The sequence below is a fragment of the Mesocricetus auratus genome, unplaced genomic scaffold (assembly GCF_017639785.1).
Source record: "Mesocricetus auratus isolate SY011 unplaced genomic scaffold, BCM_Maur_2.0 Super-Scaffold_15014, whole genome shotgun sequence".
Taxonomy (NCBI): domain Eukaryota; kingdom Metazoa; phylum Chordata; class Mammalia; order Rodentia; family Cricetidae; genus Mesocricetus; species Mesocricetus auratus.
In genome coordinates this window covers 47,325,941-47,353,459 of record NW_024429186.1, presented here as the reverse complement: position 1 = coordinate 47,353,459, position 27,519 = coordinate 47,325,941, and the positions used below count along the sequence as shown (strand labels likewise).

At 43.2% G+C, this 27,519-nt stretch overlaps 1 protein-coding gene across 3 annotated transcripts; it reads right to left on the bottom strand.

The window, feature by feature from the left end:
* Window positions 1–609: 609 nt before the first annotated feature.
* Window positions 610–27,041, bottom strand: Pole2 (DNA polymerase epsilon 2, accessory subunit). Of its 3 annotated transcripts, none has more exons than XM_040743009.1 (19): window positions 26,948–27,041; window positions 24,878–24,978; window positions 23,135–23,210; window positions 22,538–22,615; window positions 21,881–21,974; window positions 16,939–17,013; window positions 14,217–14,300; window positions 13,588–13,644; window positions 12,300–12,348; window positions 11,649–11,721; window positions 10,088–10,260; window positions 9,615–9,704; window positions 9,203–9,257; window positions 8,390–8,449; window positions 8,219–8,296; window positions 6,907–7,015; window positions 4,216–4,392; window positions 2,327–2,394; window positions 610–716 (listed from the first exon to the last, which is right to left on the bottom strand). In XM_040743009.1, the coding sequence occupies exons 1-19, from the start codon at window positions 27,013–27,015 to the stop codon at window positions 698–700; spliced, it is 1,584 nt and encodes a 527-aa protein (XP_040598943.1). In that variant the 5' UTR covers window positions 27,016–27,041; the 3' UTR covers window positions 610–697. The 3 variants fall into 3 exon arrangements, with proteins under 3 accessions (XP_040598943.1, XP_040598942.1, XP_040598944.1); XM_040743008.1 differs by lacking the exon at window positions 26,948–27,041 and adding an exon at window positions 26,624–26,767; XM_040743010.1 differs by lacking the exons at window positions 12,300–12,348; window positions 13,588–13,644; window positions 26,948–27,041 and adding an exon at window positions 26,624–26,767 and having other exon boundaries at window positions 10,088–10,228.
* Between the last annotated feature and the right edge of the window lie 478 nt (window positions 27,042–27,519).

Below are 27,519 nucleotides of genomic sequence, written 5' to 3'. Positions count from 1 at the left end.
AAACCTTATGCTTTGTAAGTATAAAAACTGGGGCTGGAGAGATGGCTCAGTGGTTAAGAGCACTGGCTGGTGGTCTTCCAGAGGAGCTGAGTTCAATTCCCAGCAACCACATGGTGGCTCACAACCTTCTATGATGATATCTGATACCCTTTTCTGGCCTGCAGGCATACATGCAGGCAGAACGAATAAAAACTTAAAAAGAAAAAAAAAAACTGGGAATGACAGTTAAAATTTTCCACTGCTAAAAGGCACTTATGGATAACTATGTAGTAAATATACAATACCCCAACGCAGATTTTTCTCAACTTTGTAAGAAATTTTGTGAAGAAACAATTTAAAAACCTGTTAATATACTATTAGAGTTACTATGGTGTCAATAACCCAAGTTAGAATAAGAAGATTCACAAATTTTAAATACTTATTTTTTAAAATGAACTGAATTGTTCCTAACAGAAAAATAATGAAACAAGTACAAATTTGTAATTGCATTACATTTTAAACATATCTGCATGTTTTTTCAGACTGCAGAGAAAATACTTTATCTATAAAACTTTCTGAAGTATAACATAATATCAAATTTTCATAAAATACAACTTGTACAGAACATTCTAAGGTTTACCATAACTTTATTACAATTTAATATACATATTACACAAGATAAAAATAAGAAGTTTCATTTCATTTATTCTCCTGAGTCTCAAAAGCCCTGAAGTTTGCTGAAATAGAAAAATAAAATAAAGTATTATTACGCATTTCTTTTTTTTTTTTTTTTTTTTTTGGTTTTTCGAGACAGGGTTTCTCTGTAGCTTTGGAGGCTGTCCTGGAACTCACTTTGTAGACCAGGCTGGCCTCAAACTCACAGAGATCCACCTGCCTCTGCCTCCCGAGTGCTGGGATTAAAGGCGTGCGCCACCAACGCCCGGCTTTTTTTTTTTCTGTTTTTGTATTACTCATTTCTTAATACTTACTTAGCTGCTATATTTAAAACAGGTCCATCAATACATGCACACATTGCAAATTCAAGAGGAATCACAAATTATGTCTCACACCCAACTTGTTCTCCTAAAAGAATACATCTTTATAAAGGTAGTCTAATTTTAAAAAAAAGTCAGACTTGCTGCAAATTCCAAGTCCAGCCTGGGCTACACAGTAAGTCCCAAGCCAGCTAATACTAGCTCAAACAAAAACACAAGAAATGAAAGCTAAGTGTGATGTGACACACTTATAATTCCACCATTCCAGAGGCTGAGGTAGGACAGCAAGTTAGGTCACCTTGCGCTGTCCTCAAAAAACATGGGGACATGGGGTGGAGACATAGCTAATTGGTTAAATGCTTGTCTCGTGTGTCCAAAACCTTGAGTTCAATCAGTATAAATTGGGGGATGGAAGATGTGAATGCTTTAAAAATACGTGCTCAAAAAAGTACATATGGAGCCGGGTGTTGGTGGCACACGCCTTTAATTCCAGCACTCAGGAGGCAGAAGCAGGCAGATCTCTGTGAGTTCGAGTTCAGCTTGGTCTACAGAGAGAGTTCCAGGACAGCCTCCAAAACAATACAGAGAGACCCTGTCTCAAAAAACCAAAAAAAAAAAAAAAAAAAAAAAAAAAAAAAGTGCATATGGTGGTACATGCCTTTAATCCCAGCTACGTAATGAGAGACTGTCTTTTGTTTGTTTCTCCCTGTAGCACTGGAGCCTGTCCTGAAACTTACTCTGTGGACCAGGCTGGGCTCAAAATCACAGAGAATCCGCCTGACTCTGCTACCCGAGCGCTGAGATTAAAGGCTTGTGCCACCACTGCCTGGGAAGACTTTGTCCTTTAAAAAAAAAAAGTGGCTCAGGAGTTGGAGAGATGGCTTAGAACGCTTGATGTTCTTGTGGTAGACCAGAGTTCAGTTCCCAGCACCCACATGAGGCAGCATACAACTACTCGTAACTCCAGATCCAGGAGACCTGATGCCCTCTTTGTGATCAGTTGTTTTTTCCTAAGACCTTTGAACCCTGTCACCACACATATCTATTTGCTGCCAGTTTGGTTTGCGCAGGCTTTGAGAAACGGTCACGTGGGGGACAGGACTGACCTATGGGAAGAACAGGAAGCATCCTCAGGGGTCAACCTGTGTGGGAACCTGCCCACCTATACAGCCAGCCCAAGAAGCCACTGAGAAAGTTCATATCAACAGAAACGGACCATGCAAGAACTTAGCATGACTACTGTTCAGTCTGAAGCATTCCCAGTAGGCCACTGCAGACAGGCAAGGAAAATCTAAGCATACCTATCAAATGTGACTTTCAGCAAGAGAAAAGCAAGAGAAAGCCATGCTTACCTGTCTTCCACTGTCTTACTGGAAGGGTAAAAAACTTTGAATGCAAATCCACTTCTTGGAAAAGAGCCCTTTGGAGATAAAAATGTCCGTAAGTGACTACTTGACTTGTAAAAAGGAATCCCTATTTTTAGAATCACATTTCTTAGTCAAGATTTGAGATGACCAGATGGGACTATAAAAATAGAATAGATGTTAGCACAGTTTTTTTTAGAGGTTACTATAAAATATCACAATCTAGTAGCCTTTAAGTTGACCAGTTTTATTCCAACAAATGCTGCTGGAAATGCTTTGGTATGGCTCCAGTCAGCTTGGAAACACGTAATATTGTAAAATATTAAACATGCGTAGAAGACAGACATTGTGTTCAAGGAACCTTCCCTACCTTTCCCCTCAGTGACGTGTTGACAGGATTCCAGCGTGCCCCCAGCACCACTGAGCAAGAACTACAAGAGACTGTCTATGATGACGTCCTAATGTTACCACAAAGGCTCAAGCTTTTCAGTCTGTCTGAAGCCCTGATTCAATGCTGGGCCTACAGCAAGCGCTCAGTACTGTAAGTACCGAGATAAAGAAAAAAATGAGCTGGCAAGATGGCTCAGCAGTTAAACACATATGCTGCTCTTTAAGAGGATCCAAGTTCAATTCCCAACACCCACTTTAGACAGCTCACAACCATTTCCCCTTCAGGAGCATTCGACACCCTTGGACTCAAATGCACCGGCACTCAAATGCACATAGCCACACAAAGACACATATAACTTAAAAGTAAAATTATCTTTTTTTAAGAAAGAAAAAAGTAATCAAGAAAAAAAAAAAGAATCAGCATGTAGAGTAAAAATCACAAGTGGGGACAGGTGTGGTAGGGCACACCTTTAATCCCAGCACTCAGGAGGCAGAGGCAGACAGATCTCTGGGTTCAAGGCCAGCCTGGTCTACATAGAGTTCCAGAGCTACACAATGATACCCTGCCTCAAAGCAAACACACCACTATTAAAAACAATCTTTTGTTTGATATAAACTATGTTTATGTATTTGTGTGGTATGTATTTCCAAGTCCTAAAGTCAATCATATTTCCAGATACTGAAGCAGCTCAAACATTCTAGAGTAGTTTCAAGGTTCTATATAAAAATTAAATAATAAAATGCATCCTAATGAGATTTCATTCACCAGGCTTGAACATTTGGGAAGTTTCTATTAGTCACAATTCTCTAAAGAGAAGCAAGGTTAAGGAAATAGTTACAGGATCCAAAAGCAATTCCCAAAGAGGAATTGCAGTATGTGCCTCACTGCTTTGAAAGGAGAAATACTCATTTGATTTTATACTTTGTTGCTTGTTATTTAAAAAATTTAAGCCAGGTGGTGATGGCACATGGCTTTAGACCCAGTACTTGGGAGGTAGAGGTGGGAGGGGGGATATCTCTTAGTTCAAGCCCAGCCTGGTTTACAGCGTGAGTTCCAGGACAGCCAGGGCTACACAGAGAAACCCTGTGTGGAAAAACTAAAACAAAACAAAAAAACCTACAATACTTTATAGTTACATCACATACTGAGAATTTAGTATGTATACCAAATTTTATCAGTGTTTGATTATATATTTTATCACGATGATTTCATTCTCTATATAAATTCATAGAACTGTGCTGTAGGGTGCAAAGAGGCTCAATGGGCAAGGTGCTTGCCACCGAGCCTGACAACCTTGTCCCATTTTTGGGACCCACATGGTGGAGGGAGAGAACTGACCCTCACTGTGACATTCACCAGGACACACACACACACACACACACACACACACACACACACACACACACAGTGACACAGAAGAGGTAATTTTTAAAGTCAGAGAAAAGACAGAAGTGTGCTGTCTTCTGACCATCCATGGTATCCTTACAGGGTTTATGCAGAGGCAGTCAGTGTTGGTCACGGTGAAGGGATCGTACTTGTCTGCAATGACCAGCAGATCGGGCACGGGGTACACTCTCAAAGTGTAATCATATGTCCAGTGGACGGGACACACGTAGAGAGGCAGAGGAGTCAGATGCCCCTGAGATAAGACAGTCTTCACAAACTGCAACACACACAAAGCAGACAGCTCATCCGTGAAAGCAAGAATAGTGAAACAAGTACTTTAAATCAAGTATTGATTTCTGTGAAGACCTAGGACATTAAGAAACAAGGGATCTCCGAATCACAGGACACCAATAAACACTGCTCTTAAAATGAAATTATCACATAATCTAGGGGAAAACAACTTAAGTTTTCATTCAACACCATTTATCATAATACCGACCCTCCCTTTAGTCATTAGGAATTAACCATACATAAAATAAAATTATTTCCTAATTCAGCTCATTAAGGGAGAAAAAATAAAGAGGGGTGTGGTAATCTGTACTCCCACTAATTAGGAGGCTGAGTATTGCCATGAATTTGAGACCAGCCTGGGCTACAGTGGGAGATCTTATCTCAAAAAAATCTAAATTAATAACAATTTGATACTGTTGGACATGATAGCACATGCCTGTTGTCACTGATACAGAGGAAGCTAAGAGGATTATTTGAGACAATGAGTTTAGGTCAGCCAGAGTAACTCAGTAAGACCCAGCTCTTAAAAAAAAAAAAAGAAAAATCAGGGGCTGGAGAGATGGCCCAGTGGTTAAGAACAAACACATTGTGGCTCATCTATAATCAGATCTGATGCTCTCTTCTGCCATGCAGGCAGAACAGTGTATATATAATAAACAAGTAAATCTTTAAAAAAAGTCATGCTAATGTATAAGCCAAGAAAACATATTTATTAAGAAGAAAAACCACAACTCTAACAATTTTACAGGGCTGGCAGGATTGCTCAGTGGGTAAAGGGCTTGCCACCCACAATGCAAGCCTGGTGACCTGAGTGGGCTTCACTGCCCGTAGAAAGGCAGAAAGAGAACTGATGTCACAAAGCTGTTCTCTGGCCTCTAAATGAGAGCCACGGCATGTGCATAGTCTTCTCACCTACACCATATACACACAAAAGTACAAAGAAAACTAACACCCTCGTAGTGTAAGTCATAAGTAAGTCAGCAGCTAGTCACTCTGGGCTACACAGTAAGACTTTATCTTAAAAAGCAAAAACAAAGAAACAAACAAATAAATAGACCTTTTTATAACACAGAATGACAACTGTATATTTGGGAACTTTGAATTAACAAACACTGCATGTCCTCCTGATATGGACATACCATATGATATACATAATAAACATGAGAAATAGGAACATCTAAAAAAATACACATACTATGAAGTAAACCTAAGAGTTTCTCTTTTTTTGGGGGGGGGTGTTGAGACAGGGTTTCTCTGTGTAACAGTTCTGGCTGTCCTGGAACTCACTCTGTAGACCAGGCTAGCCTCGGACTCACAAGATCCTCCTGCCTCTGCCTCCCCAGTACTGGAATTAAAGGTGCGTGCTACCACTGCCCAGCCAAACCTAAGAGTTTTAAAGGAAAATGAGAAGCTTCAAACAAAGTCCCTGCTTGCTCTGGCCTTCCTGCTCTGTCCCTAGGTTCTTCAGTAGAAAGCTACAGCACTAACATCAGAACAGAATTCCATTACCACCTTAACCACAAGAAAACACCAAAACACAAGCAAAAAGTAAGTAGCTTAACAAAGTTCATAAAATATAACATTTAAAATAGCTCAGTAAAAGCTGGGGTGGGGTAGGGTGGCGCATGCCTTTAATCCCAGGACTCGGGAGGTAGAGGCCAGAATGGTCTACAAAGTGAGTTCTAGGACATCCAGAGTTACAAAAAGAAACTGTCTTGAAAAACTAACTAACTAACTAACTAAATAACTAAATAAATGCAAAATAGTTTAGTTAAACAAAAAGCCCACAACAGCTGAAGAGATGGCTCAGTGGTTAAACAATCATGAAGACCCAAGTTCAGATCGCAGCACCTATGTCAGACTGCTTGCTAACACCTGTAACTCAGCTCCAAGGGACCCAATGCCCTCTTCTGGCTCCCATGGGAACTGGCTCATATGTGTACATGTTATTCTCTCAGAAATACACATAAATGACGAAATTAAAAACCAAGGGCTGAGCCGGGTGGTGGTGGCACACGCCTTTAATCCCAGCACTCGGGAGGCAGAGGCAGGCGGATCTCTGTGAGTTCGAGGCCGGGCTGGACTGACAGCCTCCAAAACAATACAGAGAAACCCTGTCTCGTAAAAACCAAAAAAAAAAACAAAAACAAAAAAAACCAAGGGCTGGAGTCCTGACTCAATGGTTAGGAGCACTGTGGCTCATATGTGTACATATTATACTCTCAGAAATACACATAAATGATGAAATTAAAAACCAAGGGCTGGAGTCCTGACTCAATGGTTAGGAGCACTGTGGCGCTTGCACAGAACTAGGGTTTGATTCCCAGCACCCACATGGAGACTCACAACCCTCTGCAACGCCAGACCCAAGGGATCCAATGCCCTCTCCATAGTATCAGCCACAGACATGGCACGCATACATACATGTAAGTAAAACACCTACATACACAAATTAATAAAATATAAAACAAAAGGTAGCTTAGCAAGGAAGACTACTTACATGAGTAGGAATATCCAAATTGCTACTAGGAAAACGGACACAGTTTCTACACATTTTATTCACTAAGTCTTCACGAAAGATAATAATTTCTTGTGTACAGTACTGAATTCTGAAATAAAGCAGTAGTTGGATATTTGACTTCCTCAAGAAAAAATAATTTTAGAAGTCTTTTAACATCAGTATCCCCCCCTGTACTTCTCAACGGTCACCGCGGCAGAAATTCAAGCAGTCTACCTCATCTGTTCTCCAATTGAGTCCCTCAGCCCCCTGTGTGCACGAACTCTCGAATGCACAGAGCTATGGTTTGAATCAAGCCCTTTGGGTCTCCCATGAAAGCACTCTACCAGGCTCTTAATATGTGCCCATCACCATGCAAAAGATAAGTGAACAGAACAGAAGAAAAAGATACCAGTCTTACACTCTTTACTTCTCATGGGGGAAGAGGGCAGAGAAACTAAACAAGACATGGTAACGATGTATGCTGGAATGGAGAGAGGTCAAGAGGGGTCACACTTGGGAGGAGAGGGCTTAGGAGGCTAAGGTACTAAGACAGGATCAAAGCCGGGAAGGCTCATCAGACACACGGACCTAAGACAGCTGGAGGAGAGGCAGTGCAGGCAGGGGAAGAGGCCTAACAGCACCCTAGGCCACAGTGTGCTTGGGGCGCAGAGCCCGGTGCGAAGGAAGGAACTGGAGAGGAATCAAGGCAGAAACAGGGCGCATCATGCAGGGAGGGCATGGTTACTACTGCAAAGCTATGGGCTGTTGCTAATGGCACGAGAGACCCCATCCCTCAAGACAGGAGGGCAACATGCTAGGGTTTCTTGTGTTAAGAACAGACTACACAGAGAAGGAGTAGAAGCCCGAGACCAGTTCAGAGGCTATCGATCCAGATTAGAGAAGATGCCGGGTCATAGAGGTCAGAGGTGACCCTTGAAGGTGATAGGACTACCTCAAAAACTGTGTAAGAGAAACCTCTACAGTTATGGATTGAGCAATTGGAAAACCAAGGGCATCCCAAAGCAGAGCAGGTGACAGCTTGGGACAAGCACAGAGTGTCATTTATCTACCAGACACCCAGAAAGAGAGGACAGTGGCCATCTGGATCCACAAGGATGGGACTCATGAGAAGCCTGGGAATACTGTTGTCAACACAGAGACCATAAACTCACTATTCAGTATCTGGATATAGTTAAAACAGTTTTCAAACCTTGAGGAATCTGAAATTGATTTACTCAAGTCTCAGAAATAAATCAGAAAGATCATTTTTAAAGGAAACGAAATAAGCTCAACACAGAAGGCTAGTATTTACCTGCAAGGATTAGTGGTGAACACTGAGAACGGTACCCTCTGTCTGAATTCCTGCGTGATGCTCTCAGCAAGCGGTGGCCTATAAAAACAGTGTGACATAGGAAGTGTTTATAAATGTTACACAATTCTCTTGACTGTCAAAAAAGAAAAAAAATATGTGAACCAAGATTACCTTGGTAAGATAGAACCAAATCCAGGGTCCTCTGGACCAGGTACAAATACAAAACGGCTACTGCAGGAAAATTCAACATCAGTCATTAGAAATAACAACGTGCGACACTGCCAGGAATCAAAATGAAGTCACTGCCTTCAGCTGAGTCACAGACTAAATAGTCAAGGCTAGCTTTGAGTCTGTAATCCTCTTGCCTCAGTTTCCCCGATACCGGGGTGCCATTGTGTGTAACGACTTCTAAAAGTCTCCAATTCAAAACTATATATTGATGTGTGGTAATCAAGTGTTCTACTTTGCACTGTGGCTAGTGTGGCTGATGGACTGAATCTCACTTGCATGTGTGTGCACATGCATATGTATGTGTGCATGGCTCTGTGTCTGCTATGGCATGCACACGGAATCCAGACACATCTTGTGGGAGTTGGCTTTCTTCTTTATGGGTCTCAGGAATTGAACTCATTTACTAGGCTTGGCAAGTCCCTCCGCTCACCAAGCCATCTTGCTAGCCCACATTAATTTATGTTTACACAGGCACATGAGGCCAAGGATAACCATACTGAAGGTCCACCTCGAGGTAAGTTTGTCACCAAAAGCGACAGATGAACTTGCCACTCTCCCTTCTAAGTTTTGTTTCACTATAAATCATGCAACACACATGATGATGTGAGAATTTTATCCCGGGATGTTTTAACATTCTCAACTTCTTTCCACAGGCAATTTCTTTATAATCACTGACATAAATAAACTTCATGATTCACTAAAAAAAACTATTTTAGATTAAAAACAATAAAAGGTAGCCACAGAGAACTTTACCTTTGGTGGATACTTGGGTATTCACATATTATGTCTGCCAAAGACTTTAGGGAGTCTAAAAAATTTAAAGATACTTAATTTGTATATATCCATAATGTTACAGTTGATTAAATATAAACCTATATATCTTTAATAAAATTAAAATATCATACATAATTTATCAATATAGTTTATATAAATATAGAAGAAACACTCAATTTTTGGGGGGGGTTTCAAGACAGGTTTCTTTGTGTAGCGTTGGCTGTCTTGGAACTCACTCTGTAGACCAGGCTGGCCTCAAACCCATGGAGATGGACCTGCCTCTGCCTCCTAAATGCTGGGATTAAAGTGTGCACCACCACTACCTAGCTTAAAAACTCTCTTATATATATTGAGGGGAAAGAAGCTGTCTTATAAACATGATCCTTAATACCTTTTAAAGCCTGGACTTGATTTTTCCCATATGGTGCAGATGAAAAATTACCACACAGAATGAAGCAGGTTGGAGGTGCTGGTGAGTAACCTAGAGAATAAAAGAAGACAGCTTTTCAAGGCTGAAAAGTTCGTTTTAATTATTTCATTATTTTTTAGCAGGATCTCAATATATAGCCCCAGAATTCACAAGGGACCCACCTGCCTCTGCCTTCCAAGTGATGGGATTAAAGGTAGGCATCACCACACCTGGCTGGCTTTAACAGTGAAAGCTTGGAGGGTTTTTGTTTTCTTTTGAAAACAAGGTTGCCTATGTTGCCCACCCAGACTGATCTCTAATCATGGCTCAATCCCCCACCTCAGGCCCATGTAACAGGCCTACAGATGCACCCTACCACAACAGCATGGCAATCATTTAGTTTTAGGACACACCCCCCAGAACAGTTCGAGAGAGAATACAGAAATAGTATGTACCAGAGAACATTACGTGAAGCTTCTCCAGCACTTGTACTTGGTCCAGCCACACATCAGACACAAACACAAACATAGCATCCTTGTGCTCATCTTCCAGCTGTCTCAGTTTTGCAGAAGTCTTCACGGATGCATTAGAAGGCCCTCCAAAAAAATTAATATTTCCATAGTACGCCCTATATAATTATAACACAATTATCTCCTATAGCATGTCAGTCCACTGAGAAAGTAAAAATGTGCCAGATACAACAATCGTGCAACCCAATATTCCAGAGATGAAGTATGTTTGCCTGCAGATTATTTAAAACACACACATACATGAAAACAGGCTATAAAGGAATATCCAGTATGCACACTTCAAAAGCTGCCCTCAGCTGTGATTACCCGCAAGAGAATGTCAAGAGAGCCTCAGCAAGGCCGGGCCTACAGGCAGTCTTCACAAGAGAAGGTGGGGCCAGTAAACAGAACCTCACTGAGAGTCCAGACACTGTGCTCATGACTCACGTAATCCTGTCGCAGTTATTCTTGGGAGGTGCTAGCACATATGGGAGGCGTTAAGTTAACTGGGGAGAGTGGGGAGAACAGGCTCCATCTATGCAATTATGGGGAAGTCGTCATCCATGCTGGGATGAGACTTTTCAATAGGTCACCCACGATCCTGTAAGCTCAGTGAGGCCACTGCTTCAGCTGGTAGATGTTTGGTCTGCCACTGCTGCCCTACCAAGTCTCCTCAGGAAAGGTTACCGCAACAACACACTTCAATGTCAAGGGAGCAATTTAAGTCTCCCCTCAGTTGCTCCCTAGCGGGCCCTAGGCAGGAGCTCCCTGCACTACCCTTCTGTATGAAAAGGAGGGTGGTGCTGCCTTCCACCTCGGCTTCCCAAATGCTCAGCAACTCATTTTGTTTCATTGTTCTGTGCACCACCAAGCCACACTCCGTACATTGACAGAGATTCGGACTAGAGAATGAGAATTATTTATATAGATGATTTATACAGATAGAAAAATAATAACATCAAGTATAGGCTCATTAAATTCATTTTTCTTTTTATGTCTTTATATTCTCTTATTTTTTTAATTTATTTATTTATTATGAATACAACTTCCTGCCTCCATGTCTGTCTGCACACCAGAAGAGGGCACCAGATCTCATTACAGATGGCTGTGAGCCGCCATGTGGTTGCTGGGAATTGAACTCAGGACCTTTGGAAGAGCAGTCAGTGCTCTTAACCTCTGAGCCATCTCTCCAGCCCTATATTCTATTTTCTTTAGTTTCATTTAAAAATCTTTATTTATGAGTATTTGTGTGTATGAGAGAGAGAGAGAGAGAGAGAGAGAGAGAGAGAGAGAGAGAGAGAGAGAGAGAGAGAGAGAGAGAGAGAGTGTATACCTGTGGAGACCAAAAGAGAGCATCGGATCTCCTAGAGCTAAGACAGGTGAGTTTCCATTGCTTTTTCCATTTCAACACAAAGTCTGACACCTTGTAGTGACTGACTAAACTACGTTACATTCACTGTTGCCAGTATACAAATTCCTGTGGTATAGAAATCAAAGACTTTAATACCTTGTGGTACTAGAGGGCTCAGTGGGTGGAAACCCAAAGGCATTGACATGAAACACTTGATCTTCAAACCAACCTAAAAAAGACAATTGGTATCACTTTTATCTGTTCAGTTACACTATTTTAAAAGACAAATCCATGTCACAGAAAGCAATGAATTAAACTATAGAAGTTACCAATCTTACTGAGATATCCAACTCCAAGGCCACGGACAGTCCAAATGTTATAAGGAAAGCTACATTAAACAAGCATACCCCATCCCAATAGCCGCATCTTTTAAGGTAGGGTGGGGTGCTGGGGGGTCTCAGCACACGCTGGAGCACAGAGAGCAGCCATAAAGATGAGAAATGATTCAGTGTGTGACCCTCTATGAAGTCTACAAGAGTTTCCAGTTTTACAAGCGCGACTCACGCATCGCAGCGTGCATATCGTGGTCTTCAGTACACACTCGCTGTGCAGCTTTCTCCACTGTCTAATCTCAAGGCATTTCCACAGCCCTGAAAGCTTTCTAATAGCCTGCTTCTTAAGAGTCACCTGCTCATCATGCCACATGCTCATCGAGAATGTCCTCTGGAATTTCGTCATGAGGTGTCTTCCCCAGGCTGGAAGAGATTTACCGACCAGCAAGGGCATGACAAGGGCGCACGCACTTACCTTCGGCCAGGACAAAGCACGCCTCGGTGTATAAGCCACTGTGGAACTGGTGCAGGGCAGTTGAGGAAGAGTCCAAGACTGCGCTCGAAACAGCAATAACAGCAGCATAGAGCCTGAGCCCCACGGCTCAGTTAGCTTTGCTGTGTGGTTTTGGATTTGTGTGTGTGTGTGGATGGGGGGCATGGCTTTTTGTTCATTGCAAGGAAAGGTTGAAACATGTAGCCCAGGCTGGCCACAATGCTCCTAAAAGTCAGCTTCCAAGTGCTAGGATTATAAGTGAGCACCCACGCCTGGCCCTGAAGAGTTTTAAGTAATAAACTGCAGGCTTATCTACCTAATGGCTCAGCAGGTAAAGGCACTCACTGGCAAGACCGAGTTCAACACTCAGCACCCATAATGGAGGAGAGAACAAACCCTGGCAAGTTGTCCTGTGATGTCCATATGCACTATACATGGATACACATTACACACACGATAATAAACTGAAAACTTCATAATAATAATAATAGAGGTCATTCTTGGCATGTTACAAATTTCTTCAGCAATTTCTCCAGATTCCCCAATGAGAAAGACTTCAGTCTCTAAGAGTATGTCTGTATCCCATGTTACCACCACATAGAAGTTACACTGGAAACCCAAAGAGACAATAGTTTTATTTACTTATCTATTTATTATGCTTATAGTACTATACAGGTACTCTCCCAAGGAGATAAACTCCAAGGCCTGTAGCAGAGTTTGCTTTTTAAATTTTCAAAAATTTATTACTTAATTGTTTTATGTGTATGGGTGTTTTGCCTGCCTGCATATATACATCATATGCATTCTGAGGAGACCAGAAGAGGACAGCAGATCCGCTGGAATGGGAGTTACAGATGGTTGTGAGCTGCCATGTGGATGTTGCAAATTCAACCCACATCGTATAGCAGCAGATGCTCTTAACCGATGAGCCACCTCTTTAGCCCCTAGATTTTTTTTTAAACAGGGTCTCACTATGTAGCCCTAGCTGGCTTGGATCTCACGATGTGGACAAGGACAACAGAGACTGGCCTGCCTCTGCCTCTAAGAAACTGGGAGTCAAGGCATGTGCCACCACACCTGCCTCAGAATTTCTCTTTTGGTTTTTCAAGACAGGGTCTCTCTGTAATAGTCCTGGCTGTCCTGGAACTCACTCTGTAGACCAGGCCGGCCTCAGAGTCACAGCGATCTGCCTGCCTCTCCCTCCCAAGTGCTGGGATTAAAGGTGTGCGCCATCAAATCCAGTCGGGATTTTTTTTTTCTTTAAGGATATAGCTTTACTAAGATCCAGCTGTACTGTTCCAGTAGGATCTTCCAGGAAAAACTTCCCCTAAAACAGAATTAAATGAAATACACTCACATTTGTATAAACATGAATGCTATCACAAATAACTGAAATTCTACCTAGAGTGACAACAGGATCCACCAGAGAGAAGTGGGTCTGTAGGTGTGAGTAATACCTAGTCCACACTTTCATGTTTATTTCTTGGCAACCTCAGACTAGCCACTTACTGGAGACTCACAAGGACTAAGAACGACTGTTGCAGACCACAGGGTGACAAGGAAGGCCCTGGCTGGTTGCCATTCGGCCTTACCGGATGCCTTCAGCTAAGAGAATGACCAGCACCTCCAGGACACCAGGATGTGGTCAGCAACTTGCTCATTCAGAAAGTCAGAGTCAGTTCAAGCAGAGGTCAGGTGGGGTACACCCGGAAGCCATGCAAATTGAACACCTGGTCAGTCTTTCCCAGTAACGACGACACAGAGTGGACAGGTGAAGAGGTCAGCTCCTAAGCTTTCGGTGCAGAATGTGTTCCTGTGTTGCTTATGACAATGTACTGCCCGGCAGCACATCACCAACTCAGTCCAAAAATAAAAGGAAGCAAGTCAGTCTTAACTTACCTCTTTCAACTGGGTTATCATTCCAAGGACAATCACATCGCCAACTTTGGTTGTACTGCCCAATAAAGTTTCTATTGTTTTAAGCTAAAATAAAACAGAGTAAATCCATAATGATTAAAACAATGCTGTGTCAGAGGCCAGCCTGGACCTCATAGTGAGTTCCAGCCCAGCCCAGGCTACAAACACACAATCTTAAAGCAAAACACACACACAAAGAGGAGACATATAATTCATCCAGATGTCTACCAACGACTACAGCCTCATGACGCGCTATCATGGATAGTAAGCATTTACTGATTGCTTTTGTTTTATTGTGTTCTGTTGTTGTTTTGGTTTTTTGAGACAGTGCTTCTCTGTGTAGCCCTGGCTGTCCTGGAACTCAGTCTGTAGACCAGGCTGACCTCAAACTCAAAGATCAGCCTGCCTCTGCCTTCCAAGTGATGGAATAAAAGGTGTGTGCCACCACCACCTAGCTTGTTTTGTTGTTATATTATCCTAGCTGACCTGATGCTCCTTGTATAAAACAAGCTGGTCTTGAACTGGCAGGAAACAATCCTCCCGCCCCAGCCTCCCAAGTGCTGGGATCATAAGCATATACCACATTATTCTGTACAGGGGCAGAGGGCATCCATGCACATCCAGTATGTGGAGGTAAGAGAACAACTCGAGGGAGTCCATTCTCTCCTTCACCACAAGGCACCCAGCTCAGGTCATCAGGCTGGACAGCAAGGACCTTTACCTGATGAGCCATCTTGACAGCCTAATTTATATTTTTTCATGCTTACATACATTTGTGTGAAGCAACACAGTACAAAATACTTTTTTTAGAAGCAAACCCAGGGCTCTTAGATATGCTGCTAGGCAAGTGTTCTATCACTCAGCTCTACCCCCGGTCCTCCAAATATGTATGAAACACACTAATTTTGTAGTTTATAAAAGGAATTTCCGCTGGGCTTCTATAAATAGTCTATTTGGGTTCTGCTTGGTCTGAAGTGTTTCTTAAGTAGGTAACAAACTGTCACAGACACAGAACTGAACCAGATGACTGAAAAGAGCGACACATCGGTTAGCCACGTAAGTCTCAACTGCTTTGACAGAGAGGAGAGGAAGCATTGCTTCTGGGCTGCGAACACACAAGCCGACATCAGAAACCTAACACATGGGACCCAGACAGACTTTGGTGAGAAATGTGAGTCATGTCGGTTTCCAAGATGACACAAATTATGCTGTAATACAGTTAAGTGCAGAAACGGTCAAATACTATTAGTACTTTCTCTTGGTGTGTCATCACTGAACACCAATTCTTTTTTTTTTTTTTTGGTTTTTCGAGACAGGGTTTCTCTGTGTAGTTTTGGAGTCTGTCCTGACACTTGCTCTGTAGACCAGGCTGGCCTTGAACTCACAGAGATCCGCCTGCCTCTGCCTCCCGAGTGCTGGGATTAAAGGTGTGCGCCACCAACGCCCGGCTTGAACACCAATTCTTGTTAGCTTTTGTTTTTTTTGAAACAGTCCCATGCAGCCCAGGTTGGCTTCGAACTCATGACAGAGCTGAGGATGAACTTGAATTCTTCACTCTCCTGCCTCGAACTAAGTGCAAAGACCACAGGCCCGCATCATCACATTCTCAAACATTAGCTTTACGTCATCCAGTATTACTGTTTCAGTCTCTAGCAGACTCCTCTACCAAGGCAGAGAATCTAATGAACACTGACGGGGCTGGGCTCCTTCAAAATCCATTTAGACCCTCAGGGAAAAGGCAAGGCCCATCCCTAAGCAGGGTCCTGAGCATTAGAGGAAGAGAGAGCCGCAGACAGACTGACAGTGGCCAGGCCAAGCATACTGCTGAAACAAAAATGACAGAGCGGTTTGGGAATCATCTTCCAAACCATAAAAGTGGAAGGTGCAGAGTCCAGTTCTCCTCCATTCTAGTCTCAACTTCAAGACCCATCTGTGTTCTCACCCCCACTGTTTCTTCAGTACACTGGGGGGGTGGGGGGTACTGAAGCCAACGTTCCTTTGATACATCAAGTTTTCCTTACAGTGGACATGGCACATTTTTGTCTAGCAAGTCTATGGTGATCAAGAGAAGGGTGGGAAACAATCAGAGTTCTGACTGAGGGTAATGAAAAGCAGGGCTTGGGAGGACTAGTGCTGGTCTGGAGGCCAGAACCAGCCTACTCCAAAGATGAAGTCACTTCTACTGGAGAGGTAGAGTCCATAGCAGTAGGCATGGCCCTTAGCAGCAACAGTCATGCAGCCATGCCTACAAGCCCGTCTAACAGGTACACGAGTTTATTTTCATTTAAAATTCAGTGATTTAACCAGGCATGGTAATTCACGCCTTCAACCCCAGCATTGGGAGACAAAGGTATGTGTGTCTGGGGCCAGCCTGCCTACATAACAAGTGTCAGGCCAGTCAGGGGACATAGTGAGACCTTGTCTCAAGCAAAGATTTAAAAAAAAAATCAATGAATTAAAAGTAGCTAGCCAGGCAGGATGGCTCACTGGTGAAAAGTACTTATCACCAAGCCTAATAACATGAGTTCAGTGCCCAGGTTACACAAGGTGGAGCCAAGAACCAACTCCTACAAGTTGTCCTCAGACTTTCTCATGTGCCACACGGCACATGAGCACACACAGAAATAAGTGTGTAAAAAAGCGCAGTAATATTACACTTGTATTGAAACATACAACCCCTAAATAATGAAGTCAATGCTCAAACCTGGAATTTGCTTCCGCTTTCCTCGGGGTGCGAGCCTATCACCGGAGGAGTAAACAGCTCATGTCTGTGTGTCCTCTGTGAAAAAGAGAGATCCTTATGAATTGCAGAACTAGACATCTAAAAGAGAGATTCATTAATACACTGAAGACAAACACTGTCCCTAAGCTATTAATGTTGTCGCTTATTCTAACACATTTGAAAACCTGTATTAATATAACAGCATGCAAATGCCTAACAATTCCCCCACTGCAAACCCGGGGCCCTGTACCAGGTAGGCTACTCTACCACTGAGCTAAATCCCCATCCCCTACAGCAACTTCTAAACAAAAAGTATTTAAAAACCTGAGCTTGGAAGCAGTGAGAGAGAAAAGGCATCTGTGGTGGTTTGAAAGCAAATGGCCGCCAAAGATAATGGCACTATTGGAAGTGTGGCTCTGTTGGAGGAGGTGTGGCCTTGTTGGAGGAAGTGTGCCACTGTGGAGGCGGGTTTAGAGATCTCATATATGCTCAATGTCTCAGACCACTTCCTATTGCCTGTAAGTCGAGATAGAGATCTCTCAGCTCCCTCTCACAGCACCATGTCTGCCTGCATGCTGCCTTGCTTCCCGCCATGCCAATAATAGACTAAACTTCTGGAACTGTAAGTGAGTCACCACAATTACATGTTTTCCTTTGTAAGAGCTGCCGTGGTCATGGTGTCTCTTCACAGCCATAGAAACCCTAAGACACCACCATACAGCACAGTATTGTAAGGGCTGGCTGTACACTAGGCCAAGGAGATCATCTAACAAGACCCAAATAATAAGGAAGAAAAAGAGTGTGAGACAAGATACTTCAGCCCAAGAAACTGGAGTATCCAGAGGAAGAATGTAGTAGCATCTCACCTTGCCAGTAAATTTGTGTTAGAAGCCATACCCCCAAGGTTATGGGAAGCTCTGAATTAGTTATTTCTCTCATCCATTGCTGCAACCCAATGTCTGGCAAAAGGAAGCTTAAGGGAGGAAGGATTTTACTGGGCACGGTTGAGAACCACAGTCCACACTACCCATGAAGAAGAGCAGGGAAACACCAGGCTCGGCTGCTCAGCCTGCCTCCTTGTTTTCCCTTCCACTTGGTCCACTGGATGGAGCTGCCCACACTGGAACTGCCCTCACAAACTCACCCGATGGTATTGTCAAGCATTTCTTGATGCTTACAATCAAAATTAACCACCAGTCTCCAGCCACGCCACCACAGCACCCAACCATATCAGAATTAACTACCCTAGACAGAGCTTAGCGTGAGTGGGCACACGTGGACCGTTAGATGAGGTACGGCAACTGTTTAGGGAACTGGTCCTCTGCTCCAATCAGTTCAGCACACTTCGGGCAGGCTGCTGCCCTTGCCCCTTCTGAAGACAGACAGCACAGGCCTAAGAGATGGAAGCAGAGACATGCCTGAAAGGATGAGCAAGTGTATTAAGCTAGGCCGGCAAGAGACACATTCAAGACTTGGCCAAGGCTGCAGGAAAAGAGGGCTCTTTCTGACAGTTGCTGTGGCTACTAGTGGCCATTTTTGTAATTCGATAGGAGAACTTATTTGAAAGAGTAGTCTTTTCTGCAAAAAGGGTGCATTAGGATCTAAACCTGGCAACATGCCAGGGCCAACATGGTACCCATCTTTTGTCCCTAGTGCAGGTGGTGACAAGGTCTAACAAAAGGATAATTTAAAAAAGAAAAAAAAAAGCTGAGATACGAAAAAGACAGATGCCCCCTGATGTTGGATGAGCACCTGGACTCAGCCAGGCGTGCAACCACAGACCTCTAGTCTTCCTGTAAGACAGGCCAAACTGACACAGTCCTTCTCTGGCTTTTGTCAGTTTGAGTTTTCACGGTCTTAAAAGACAGCTTACGGAGGAATAGTTGGGGATGTGGCTAGCTGGCCAATGCTTGCTTGGCATGCACATAGCTCTGGGTTCATCCCTAGCACCACAGAAAAGTTGGCCACCATGGAACACCCCGGATCCCAGCACTCTTGAAGTAGAAACAGGAGGATCAAAAGTTCAAGGTTACCCTACACAGTGAGTTTGGAGCGAGCCCCAGAAACGTGAGACCCTCTCTGAGAAACACTCTGAAGCTGAATAAAGGCAAAAATCAAATTTATTTCCAGGAAAATAAATACAATGAAAATGTGAACAGACCTCAGCTCATCTCCTCTACGTCACAATCGAGGAACACTAAGGAAGGGCTAAGTGACAACACTGTAGACTGAACTATATGAGAGGACCTGGGAAAGCTTGTACATGCCTCTACTGTCAATACTCAAATGACTGAGGCAGGACGATCTTGAGTTAGTTTGAGGTCGACCAAGGCTACACAGACCTTAAGACCACCTCACTTACACAGCAGAATCGTATCTCAGACATGCAAACAAGACAGAGAAAGAGATTGATAGGTGTTAACATCTCGGTAAAAAGCACTGTGGTGCTGGGCAGTGGTGGCGCACGCCTTTAATCCTAGCACTTGGGAGGCAGAGGCAGGAGTCTATCTGTAAGTTCCAGGCCAGCCTGGTCTACAGAGCGAGTTCCAGGACAGCCAGAGCTACACAGAGAAACCTTGTCTCGAAAAAAGGAATCTGTGGTATGGAAAGGGGAATGAATGCACGGCAAGGCCAATTCAAGTAAGCTACACAGAAGACACAATGCTCGATGGATCTGAATAAGAAACAAACTACATCCAACTGGAGAGCAAGAAAGGCTCCTAATGGCAAGATGTTTCATGTTCATGGGCTGGCAGAATTAATATTGTGAAAATGGTTGTATTACCAAAAACAATCTGCAGATTCAATATAATCCCCATCAAAATTGCAATGGCATTCTGCATAGAAACAGCAAAAAACAAAACAAAACACAATTGTAGCTCTGAATAGCAAAAGTAATTCTGAGTAAGAATAATACTGAAGGTATCACAATGACCGAGTTCACGCTATGCTACAGAGCTACAGTAACAAAACCTACATGGCTTTGGAACAAAAACAGATATGCCAATCAATGCAACAGAATCTGGGACCCAGAAATAAACCCATGCAGCAACAGACACCTAATTTTCAAGAGGTGCCAGAAACACGTTGGAGAAATGAAGCCTCAGTGACAAATGGTGCTGGAAACTGGGTATCCACACAGAGAATGAAACCCATTCATCTCTCTCATCCTGTACAAAAGTCAGTTCACCATGGATCAAAGACCTTAATCTGAGAGCCAAGCCTTTGAAACTACTAGGGAAACAGAAAAAAAAAAAAAAAACACTTCTAAACATAGACAGAGGACACCAACAGCTCAGGTTATAATAACCAGATCTAAGAAATGGGACTGCATCAAAATAAAAGCCTTTGGCCGGGGCTTGGGAGACGGTCCAGTAAGTAAGCAGCTGCAGAAGCAAAGGGGTCTGAGTTCAGGCCCCCAGTGCCCACCTGAACAGCTCGGAGGGCTGTGCACACCTCTAATGCAATGCTGGGGAAGTGAGGAGAATAGAGACAGGGACACCACTGGGACATGCTGGCCACCACCCCGGCTGAAAAGCAGCAAGCTCCAGGCTCAGTGAGAGACACTGAACGAGAATGAGATGGAGCGACAGAGGACACTCAGTGTTCTCCTCTGGGCTCTGTACTTGAGTGCATGGGTGCACACCCTGCACATGTCCACACACACACACACACACACACACACACACACACACACACACAACACACACTGATGGGGGATGTCCTTCTGAAGTTTGTGTAGACTGTGTAAGGATTCAGGCACTATGCTGGCCTGCCCCGTCACCCAGCAGAATGCACTCAGGCAGTATCCTGATCAGTGCAGGGTTCCATTGCTACATAGTCTGCAGACTGGTGCAGAGGACCCCTGCCCACTTATTACCAACCTTCCCCTGGGGCAGACAGGACTCTTCCTGTCTCCCTCTTCTCTTCTGCCCTCTCTCTGTCTCTGTGTCTCCATGTCTCTTTACCTTATTTTCTTACCTCTTCCTCAATACAACTCTCAGTATGAGTCACGTCTATAGGTCTCAGTTTCCCATCTGCCCACCATCCATCATCCGACCAGGGACGGAGATCCTCGAGGTCCCAGAGAGGGACCAGGTACCCTGTGGTCCCAACCCACGCCCCATTATCCTCCTGCTTCAGCTTCCCATATAGCTGGGACTGCAGGCAACTAAGTCACCTCACCACTACCCTCGCTAGTTGTTTCCTGTGTAAATTTCATTTTCCCTCCCTTGTTCACAGTGTCACCATGAATTCACAGGACCATATGAAATTCCACAGTGTCCGTGGTTCTTCTACTGAACACACTATATATCTTTTACAGCACATAATCAAGTTCTGCTTTGCTTGAGGAGAATATAGGGGGTTGCAGACAAATGAGACAGGCTGGGTCTGAATCCTATCCCAATCTACACGTGACCTTTGGCAAAGTTATGAAACCTCTCTAGCCTTCAGCTTCCTCATTGGTAAAACAGGAATAATACTAGCATTCACGAATCTATTTTTGTTAGTAGACTAAATGAGGGAGATAATGCATGAAAAGCACTAAGCAATGTCTGACATCTAAATATCAGGTTTTAAGTGCTGGCTGCTCTCTTTAACATCATTATTAAAAGGGAAATGTACTCATGTCTCTCTGTGTTCTCAATAGGGTGTCAATCACAGAGACCATTAACAGTCTACAGAATAACATTTTTTGGACAGAGTTCTACTAGAAAGCCCCATAGGTTTGGAAATCACTGTGTACACCAGGCTGGCCTCAAACTTGCAGCAATCTTCCTGCTTCTGCAATCTCAAGTACTGGAACTATGGACATGAAACACCAAGCCCAGCCTTGAATGACCAACTTTAATCCACAACATCACATCCTTTAAATATCCTTGAGATTTCCCAAAGCTCTTTTTCCACCCAACTCCCAACTTACCTGGTGTAAAATAGTATATCGTTCACGATACAGTTCAGCTTTATCTCTTGCTGTTCCAAATAAGGTTGGTGCAGCCTGATCAGTCATTGACAGACTAGAGGAAAAGGAATGTCACTTAAAGTGTATGTGTCTGCATGTGTGTGTATATACATGCAATATATATAATATTAATATAATATTATACACATGCAATATGTATAGTATTAATATAAAGGTCTACCAAAAGTGAAACATAAAACCATATACTTTGTGAAAAAATATACAACTGAAATTAACTTAATCAAAAAATAAGTCCTAGTCGGCCGGTGGTGGCACACGCCTTTAATCCCAACACTCGGGAGGCAGAGGCAGGCGGATCTCTGTGAGTTCGAGGCTGGGCTGGACCGATAACCTCCAAAACAATACAGAGAAACCCTGCCTCGTAAAAACAAAAAAACAAAAAAACAAAAAAAAAAAGGTCCTAAGTTCAATTCCCAGGACCCATATGGAACCTAAAAACTAACTCCAGCTCCAAGAGATCTGGTGACTTCTTCTGAACTCCATGGACATCAGGCACACATGTGGTATAGCGCATACATTCAGGGAAAACACTCATACATGTAAAATAAGCAAATCTTAAAAAAATTTAAACCAATAAATGATACTTGGCATACTTACGGAAGAAATTTTTTTCTTTCTGAATTGTACACAAAATGTGGAATATCAAAAGCTCCAATGATATTGAAAATATGCTCTCTGAAAAACGACCCATAAAGCATAGATATTAAAATACAAGTATTATAGATCAACACTAATAATTCATATTATTAGCCCTTTGCACATATACTCTGCACATTTTCTTCAAGCCATGTGCCAATTTTTTATAGTGTCACAAATAAGAGGATAATGTTTTTTAGCTTGTACATTCTACTTTCAAAAGATAGGAAGGTCACAGGTGTGATGGTGTCCCCTCCCCATAATCCTCACACTAGGAAGGCCAGCAGTGAGACCTGTCCCAAACAAACTACCAAGCAGTAAGTTATACTTCTGATGTTCAATACTTCTGATGTTCAATTTAATTCATTCACAGCACACAGACTATTAAATAGATTGGGACAAATCATTTAGTAATCAAATTTATAATGTAGGCTATCGATTAAAATGAAACAAATAACGACGGTTTCTACCGTAGATGTATTGATCGCTAATTGTTTCCCCATGAAAAGAAGCACTTGGTAGCCCTCCCACAGGAAAATGTCAATTTTACCCACATACATAGTCTCATCAACCGACTGACTGCACTCCTGGACAGCGGCTTCCACTACAGATCGTTCGATCATATTGGATGACACTGAAAAAGAAGTTCAAAGTCAAATTTAAAACGGGGATAAAGACTCAGGCAAGGTAGCCCCCACGTAGACGTCTAGCACTTGGTAACTGGAAGCAAGAGGAGCAGGAGTTCAAGGCTATCCTGGGCTACGTGAGACCCTGAACATAGCAGTACACAGCAGTAATCAAAATACTTTTGAGGCTTACACACACACACACAAATCCCTCAATATACTTTTTTTTTTGGTTTTACGAGACAGGGTTTCTCTGTATTGTTTTGGAGGCAATATACTTATTTCTTATTAATAGTAGAGCAACTTTGAGTATCAGTCCAAGAACACAGCTAAAACAGTTTAGAAGGCAACACAAACTCAGGCCTGATCAAAAAGTGATCACACTGTTTCCAGGAAAAATACCATATGCCATTATAAACTTATATATAATGATTAATAAAAATCATGATTTCCTAAATTTTTTATTGCATAAGAGTGTTCTAACAGCCTCCAAAACAATACAGAGACCCTGTCTCAAAAAACCAAGAAAAAAAAAAAAGAGTGTTCTAAAGGAAGAGTGTGGTAGTTTGAATACAATTGGTCTCCATAATCTCATAAGGAGAGGCACTATTAGGAGGTGTGGCTTTGCTGGAGGAAGTATGTCACTATGGAGGCAGGCTTTGAGGTTTCCTATGCTCAGAATACCACCCAGTGAGTCAGACAACTTCCTGTTGCCTGCAAGATGTAGGACTCTCAGCTACTCCTCAAGCACAATGTCTGCCTACATGTCATCACATTCCACCGTGATGATAATGGACTGAAACTCTGAAACTGTAAGTGAGCCCCCTCAATTAAATGTTTCCTCATAAGAGTTGCCGTGGACATGGTGTCTTTTCACAGCATTAGAAACCTTAGCTAACACATAGTGTTTAAAATCTTGCCTTTAGAAGTGAAAAGAGAACAAATCCTCCCTTGTATCATAGATCACATGACTCCTACATCACTAAAGATGTGATGTAGAAAGAGATGAGAGGGAGCTAAGATTCCTATCCTGTGGGCAGTAGAAACATTGGGGCATCTCTCCATTTTAGGCTGGTGCCTGTGGCAGTAGATGAGGTATTTAACCCATAGAACAGGGAAATTGTGCCTCTCACTTTTCTCTTTTTCCCCCATCTAAGTATCTAACTTAATAAGACTAGTCACAGGTGTGCAGAGAGAAATTAGTGGCCATTAGGGATCAGATCAGGGTCAGCAATGTGATCCAGTAGATAAAGGCACTTGCCACAGAACTCTGATGACATGAGTTTGATCCTCAGACCCACATGGTAGGAGAGAACCCACTCCAAAGTTGTCCTCAGACCTCCACAGACATACTGTGGCATAGGTGTACACGCACACATGTAAAATAATAGTAATAATACAATTATTTAAAGGACAAGATCAAATCCTAGCTAAATATAGAAAAGAGGGTATGGTAATTCCACCTTCCCAGAGGTACCAGAAACTACAAAAGGGCCCTTGAGGAACAGAATATCCTGAGATCACAACTGAACTAACTTTTTCAGAAAAGATACTATGATGCGTATGTCTCAGAACTCTGGAATGTCTTAATAAGTGGAGCCTCAGTTTCCATTTAAATCTAAATCCGAGGACACAAAGTGACAGCAATCTAAGCATCATCAGAAATGTGACTTACAGGGTTGCTTCTCAACTGCATCGATGATCTTTTCTAGGGTCTCTTCAAGCTCTAACTCAGTGACAGACTTCAGAGCTTCAGTGAGGTACTTAGTGGCTTCGCTATTGAGAAAAAGAAAAGATGAGGCCAAGAATTTCTCAACATTCAGAAAGTGCCCATTCATTCCTCTCTTCAAATGGTTCTCATCTTGCCTACAGTTTCTGAACAAAACTTTATCCTTCTAGTCCCGGCTAATAAAGCTGCTTTTGTTGTTTTGTTTTAGGGTTGGGTTTTGTTTTTGAAATAGGGTTTCTCTGTGTAGCCCTGGAACTAGTTCTGTAGACCAGGTTGGCCTTGAACTCACAGAGATCCACCTACCTCTGCCAACCAAGAATTAAAGGCAGGAGCAACCAATGCCAGCTAATAAGTGTTTTGTGTGTTGGTGGTGGTGGCAGCAAACTTTTATTTAAATCTTATAGAACTCAAGATTTTCTTTAGTAACTTTATAAAAAGCCAACATAACTGAAGACTCAGTTCTCCCTCTAAAGCGTGAAATACCAAAGCTTTAAACATTCAAAAATAAGAAAACAATTAAAACAACAACGAATTCCTGCAAGCAGATCATGCTAAAATATCTTTAAAAAAATTTTTTTGGTTTTTACGAGACAGGGTTTCTCTGTATTGTTTTGGAGGCTATCGGTCCAGCCCGGTCTCGAACTCACAGAGATCCGCCTGCCTCTGCCTCCCGAGTGCTGGGATTAAAGGCGTGCGCCACCACTGCCCGGCTTCTTTTAAAATTTTTAAATGAGCTGGAACCCTGGGCATCTGAAATGATCCCAGCTTGACTGGAGTGTATGAGACCCAAAGATGAAACCCCAACTCAAGTTGTATCTGTATTACTGGCCCACAGAAAATGTAGGCTAACAGATGAGTGCAGTTTTAGTCTCTAAATCATGGCACAGTCTGTTACACAGCATAGATAAATTAACACACTATCTTCTCACAGTAAAGTTCCAGTCTCCTCATGGCGCTTTAAAATGCAAAGATTTGAATGTATGTCTCACGGAATCAGTCAATGAGCTCCCAACAACTTAATAATAGTTCATTTTTAGCGAAAGAAGAGCTAACTGATCAATTACTCCTCTTTTCGTTGTTTGTTTGTTTTTCGAGACAGGGTTTTTCTGTATTGTTTTGGAGGCTGTCCTGGACTTGCTCTGTAGACCAGGATGGCCTCGAACTCACAGAGATCCGCCTGCCTCTGCCTCCCGAGTGCTGGGATGAAAGGTGTGTGCCATCAACACCCGGCTAAATTACTCCTCTTTTCAAATGTCAGAGATTGACCGAACTAAATCCATCACTTTCTCCCAGGGTATACCCAGGTTGAACCTTTAATAGGCAAGACATAAAGTTAAAAGATAAAAATTGCGTGTAGAAGATCATTCAAACTGACTCATAAAAGTACACTGAGCTCAGCAGGTACTTAAAACCTATAGTGTATTATAAAATGCAAACACAATGTAATAAGCGAGCTCTTGGAGGTGTTCATTCTATGGGACTAAAAAAACACGCAATAGCCAGGAAAACTGCCTTTTGGAAATCTACACACACACACACACACACACACACACACACACACACACACACACACACACACACAAACCTAAAACCACGTTTAAAATCTATCCAGTTTTTAATTATCCAGGCAATCAAGCGAATCCTAAAAAGAGACAGGAGGGAGGCTCAGTCTGTAACATAAATCGCCCAGACCCTGAGACGGATTTAACCAGATCTCCCCTTTGACTTCTGTAACCTGCAGAAGTAATCCTGTAACGATTCGCATCCCACAGAGGCGGGGACCTCAGATGATTTGAGGTCCTCAAGCCTCGCATCTTCCGGGGCTCAGTTGGACCCCGGCGGCGCAGCTCCACCCAGCCTGGAAGTGACATCTGCACCCGGCGCCAGGGTCGCGGGCACCCGGGAGGCTCTGCAGCCTCACATGCGACAGAACGACCTCTCCTCTAACAACAGAATGTTCTAAGGGTCTCTGCACGCCCGGGGCACTGCGGCGGGGCAGGTTGCCTCGCGACTCACCCTCTGAGCAGCAAGCCGCGCAGCTTGAAAGCTGAGACAGCGCGGCTCCGCAGCCGCTCCGGCGCCATGTTCGCGATTTGGCGCCACCGCGGGGCCCCGCCCCTCCTAGGCTAGACACGCCCCTTACCCTGCCCTCGTTGCGCGCCCCGCCCCCAAATCCTTGAACTGGTGAATTGGGTTTTTGTGCCTTCACATTGCAAGGGCCCCGGTTAATCTCCAATCTTTTTTTTTTTTTTGGTTTTTCGAGACAGGGTTTCTCTGTGGCTTTGGAGGCTGTCCTGGAACTCACTTTGTAGACCAGGCTGGCCTCGAACTCACAGAGATCCACCTGCCTCTGCCTCCCAAGTGCTGGGATTAAAGGCGTTCGCCACCAACGCCCGGCCCTAATCTCCAATCTTAATCAAGAGGTAGGAACCCACCGGCGCTCCTGCCATGCCTGGGGAGTGAAGCAAGAGTGATCTAAGTAGAAACAAGCTTCCTTTATCCCAAGTGCATTTTTGAGCACTCCCCCACATTCAGCTACCTTTTCTGACTCTAGCTATGCTTTCTGCACCCAGAAGCTTCTCTTCCAA

Excerpts from the sequence above, each read along its gene's own strand:
- Pole2 (XM_040743008.1), bottom strand. The coding sequence starts at position 26,745 with ATGCGAGGCTTGAGGACCTCAAATCATCTGAGGTCCCCGCCTCTGTGG. Across the intron at positions 23,211-24,877 it reads TGCAGTTGAGAAGCAACCCT|TGTCATCCAATATGATCGAA; the intron begins GTAAGTCACATT and ends CTTCTTTTTCAG. Across the intron at positions 14,301-16,938 it reads AAAGCGGAAGCAAATTCCAG|CTTAAAACAATAGAAACTTT; the intron begins GTTTGAGCATTG and ends GTTTTATTTTAG.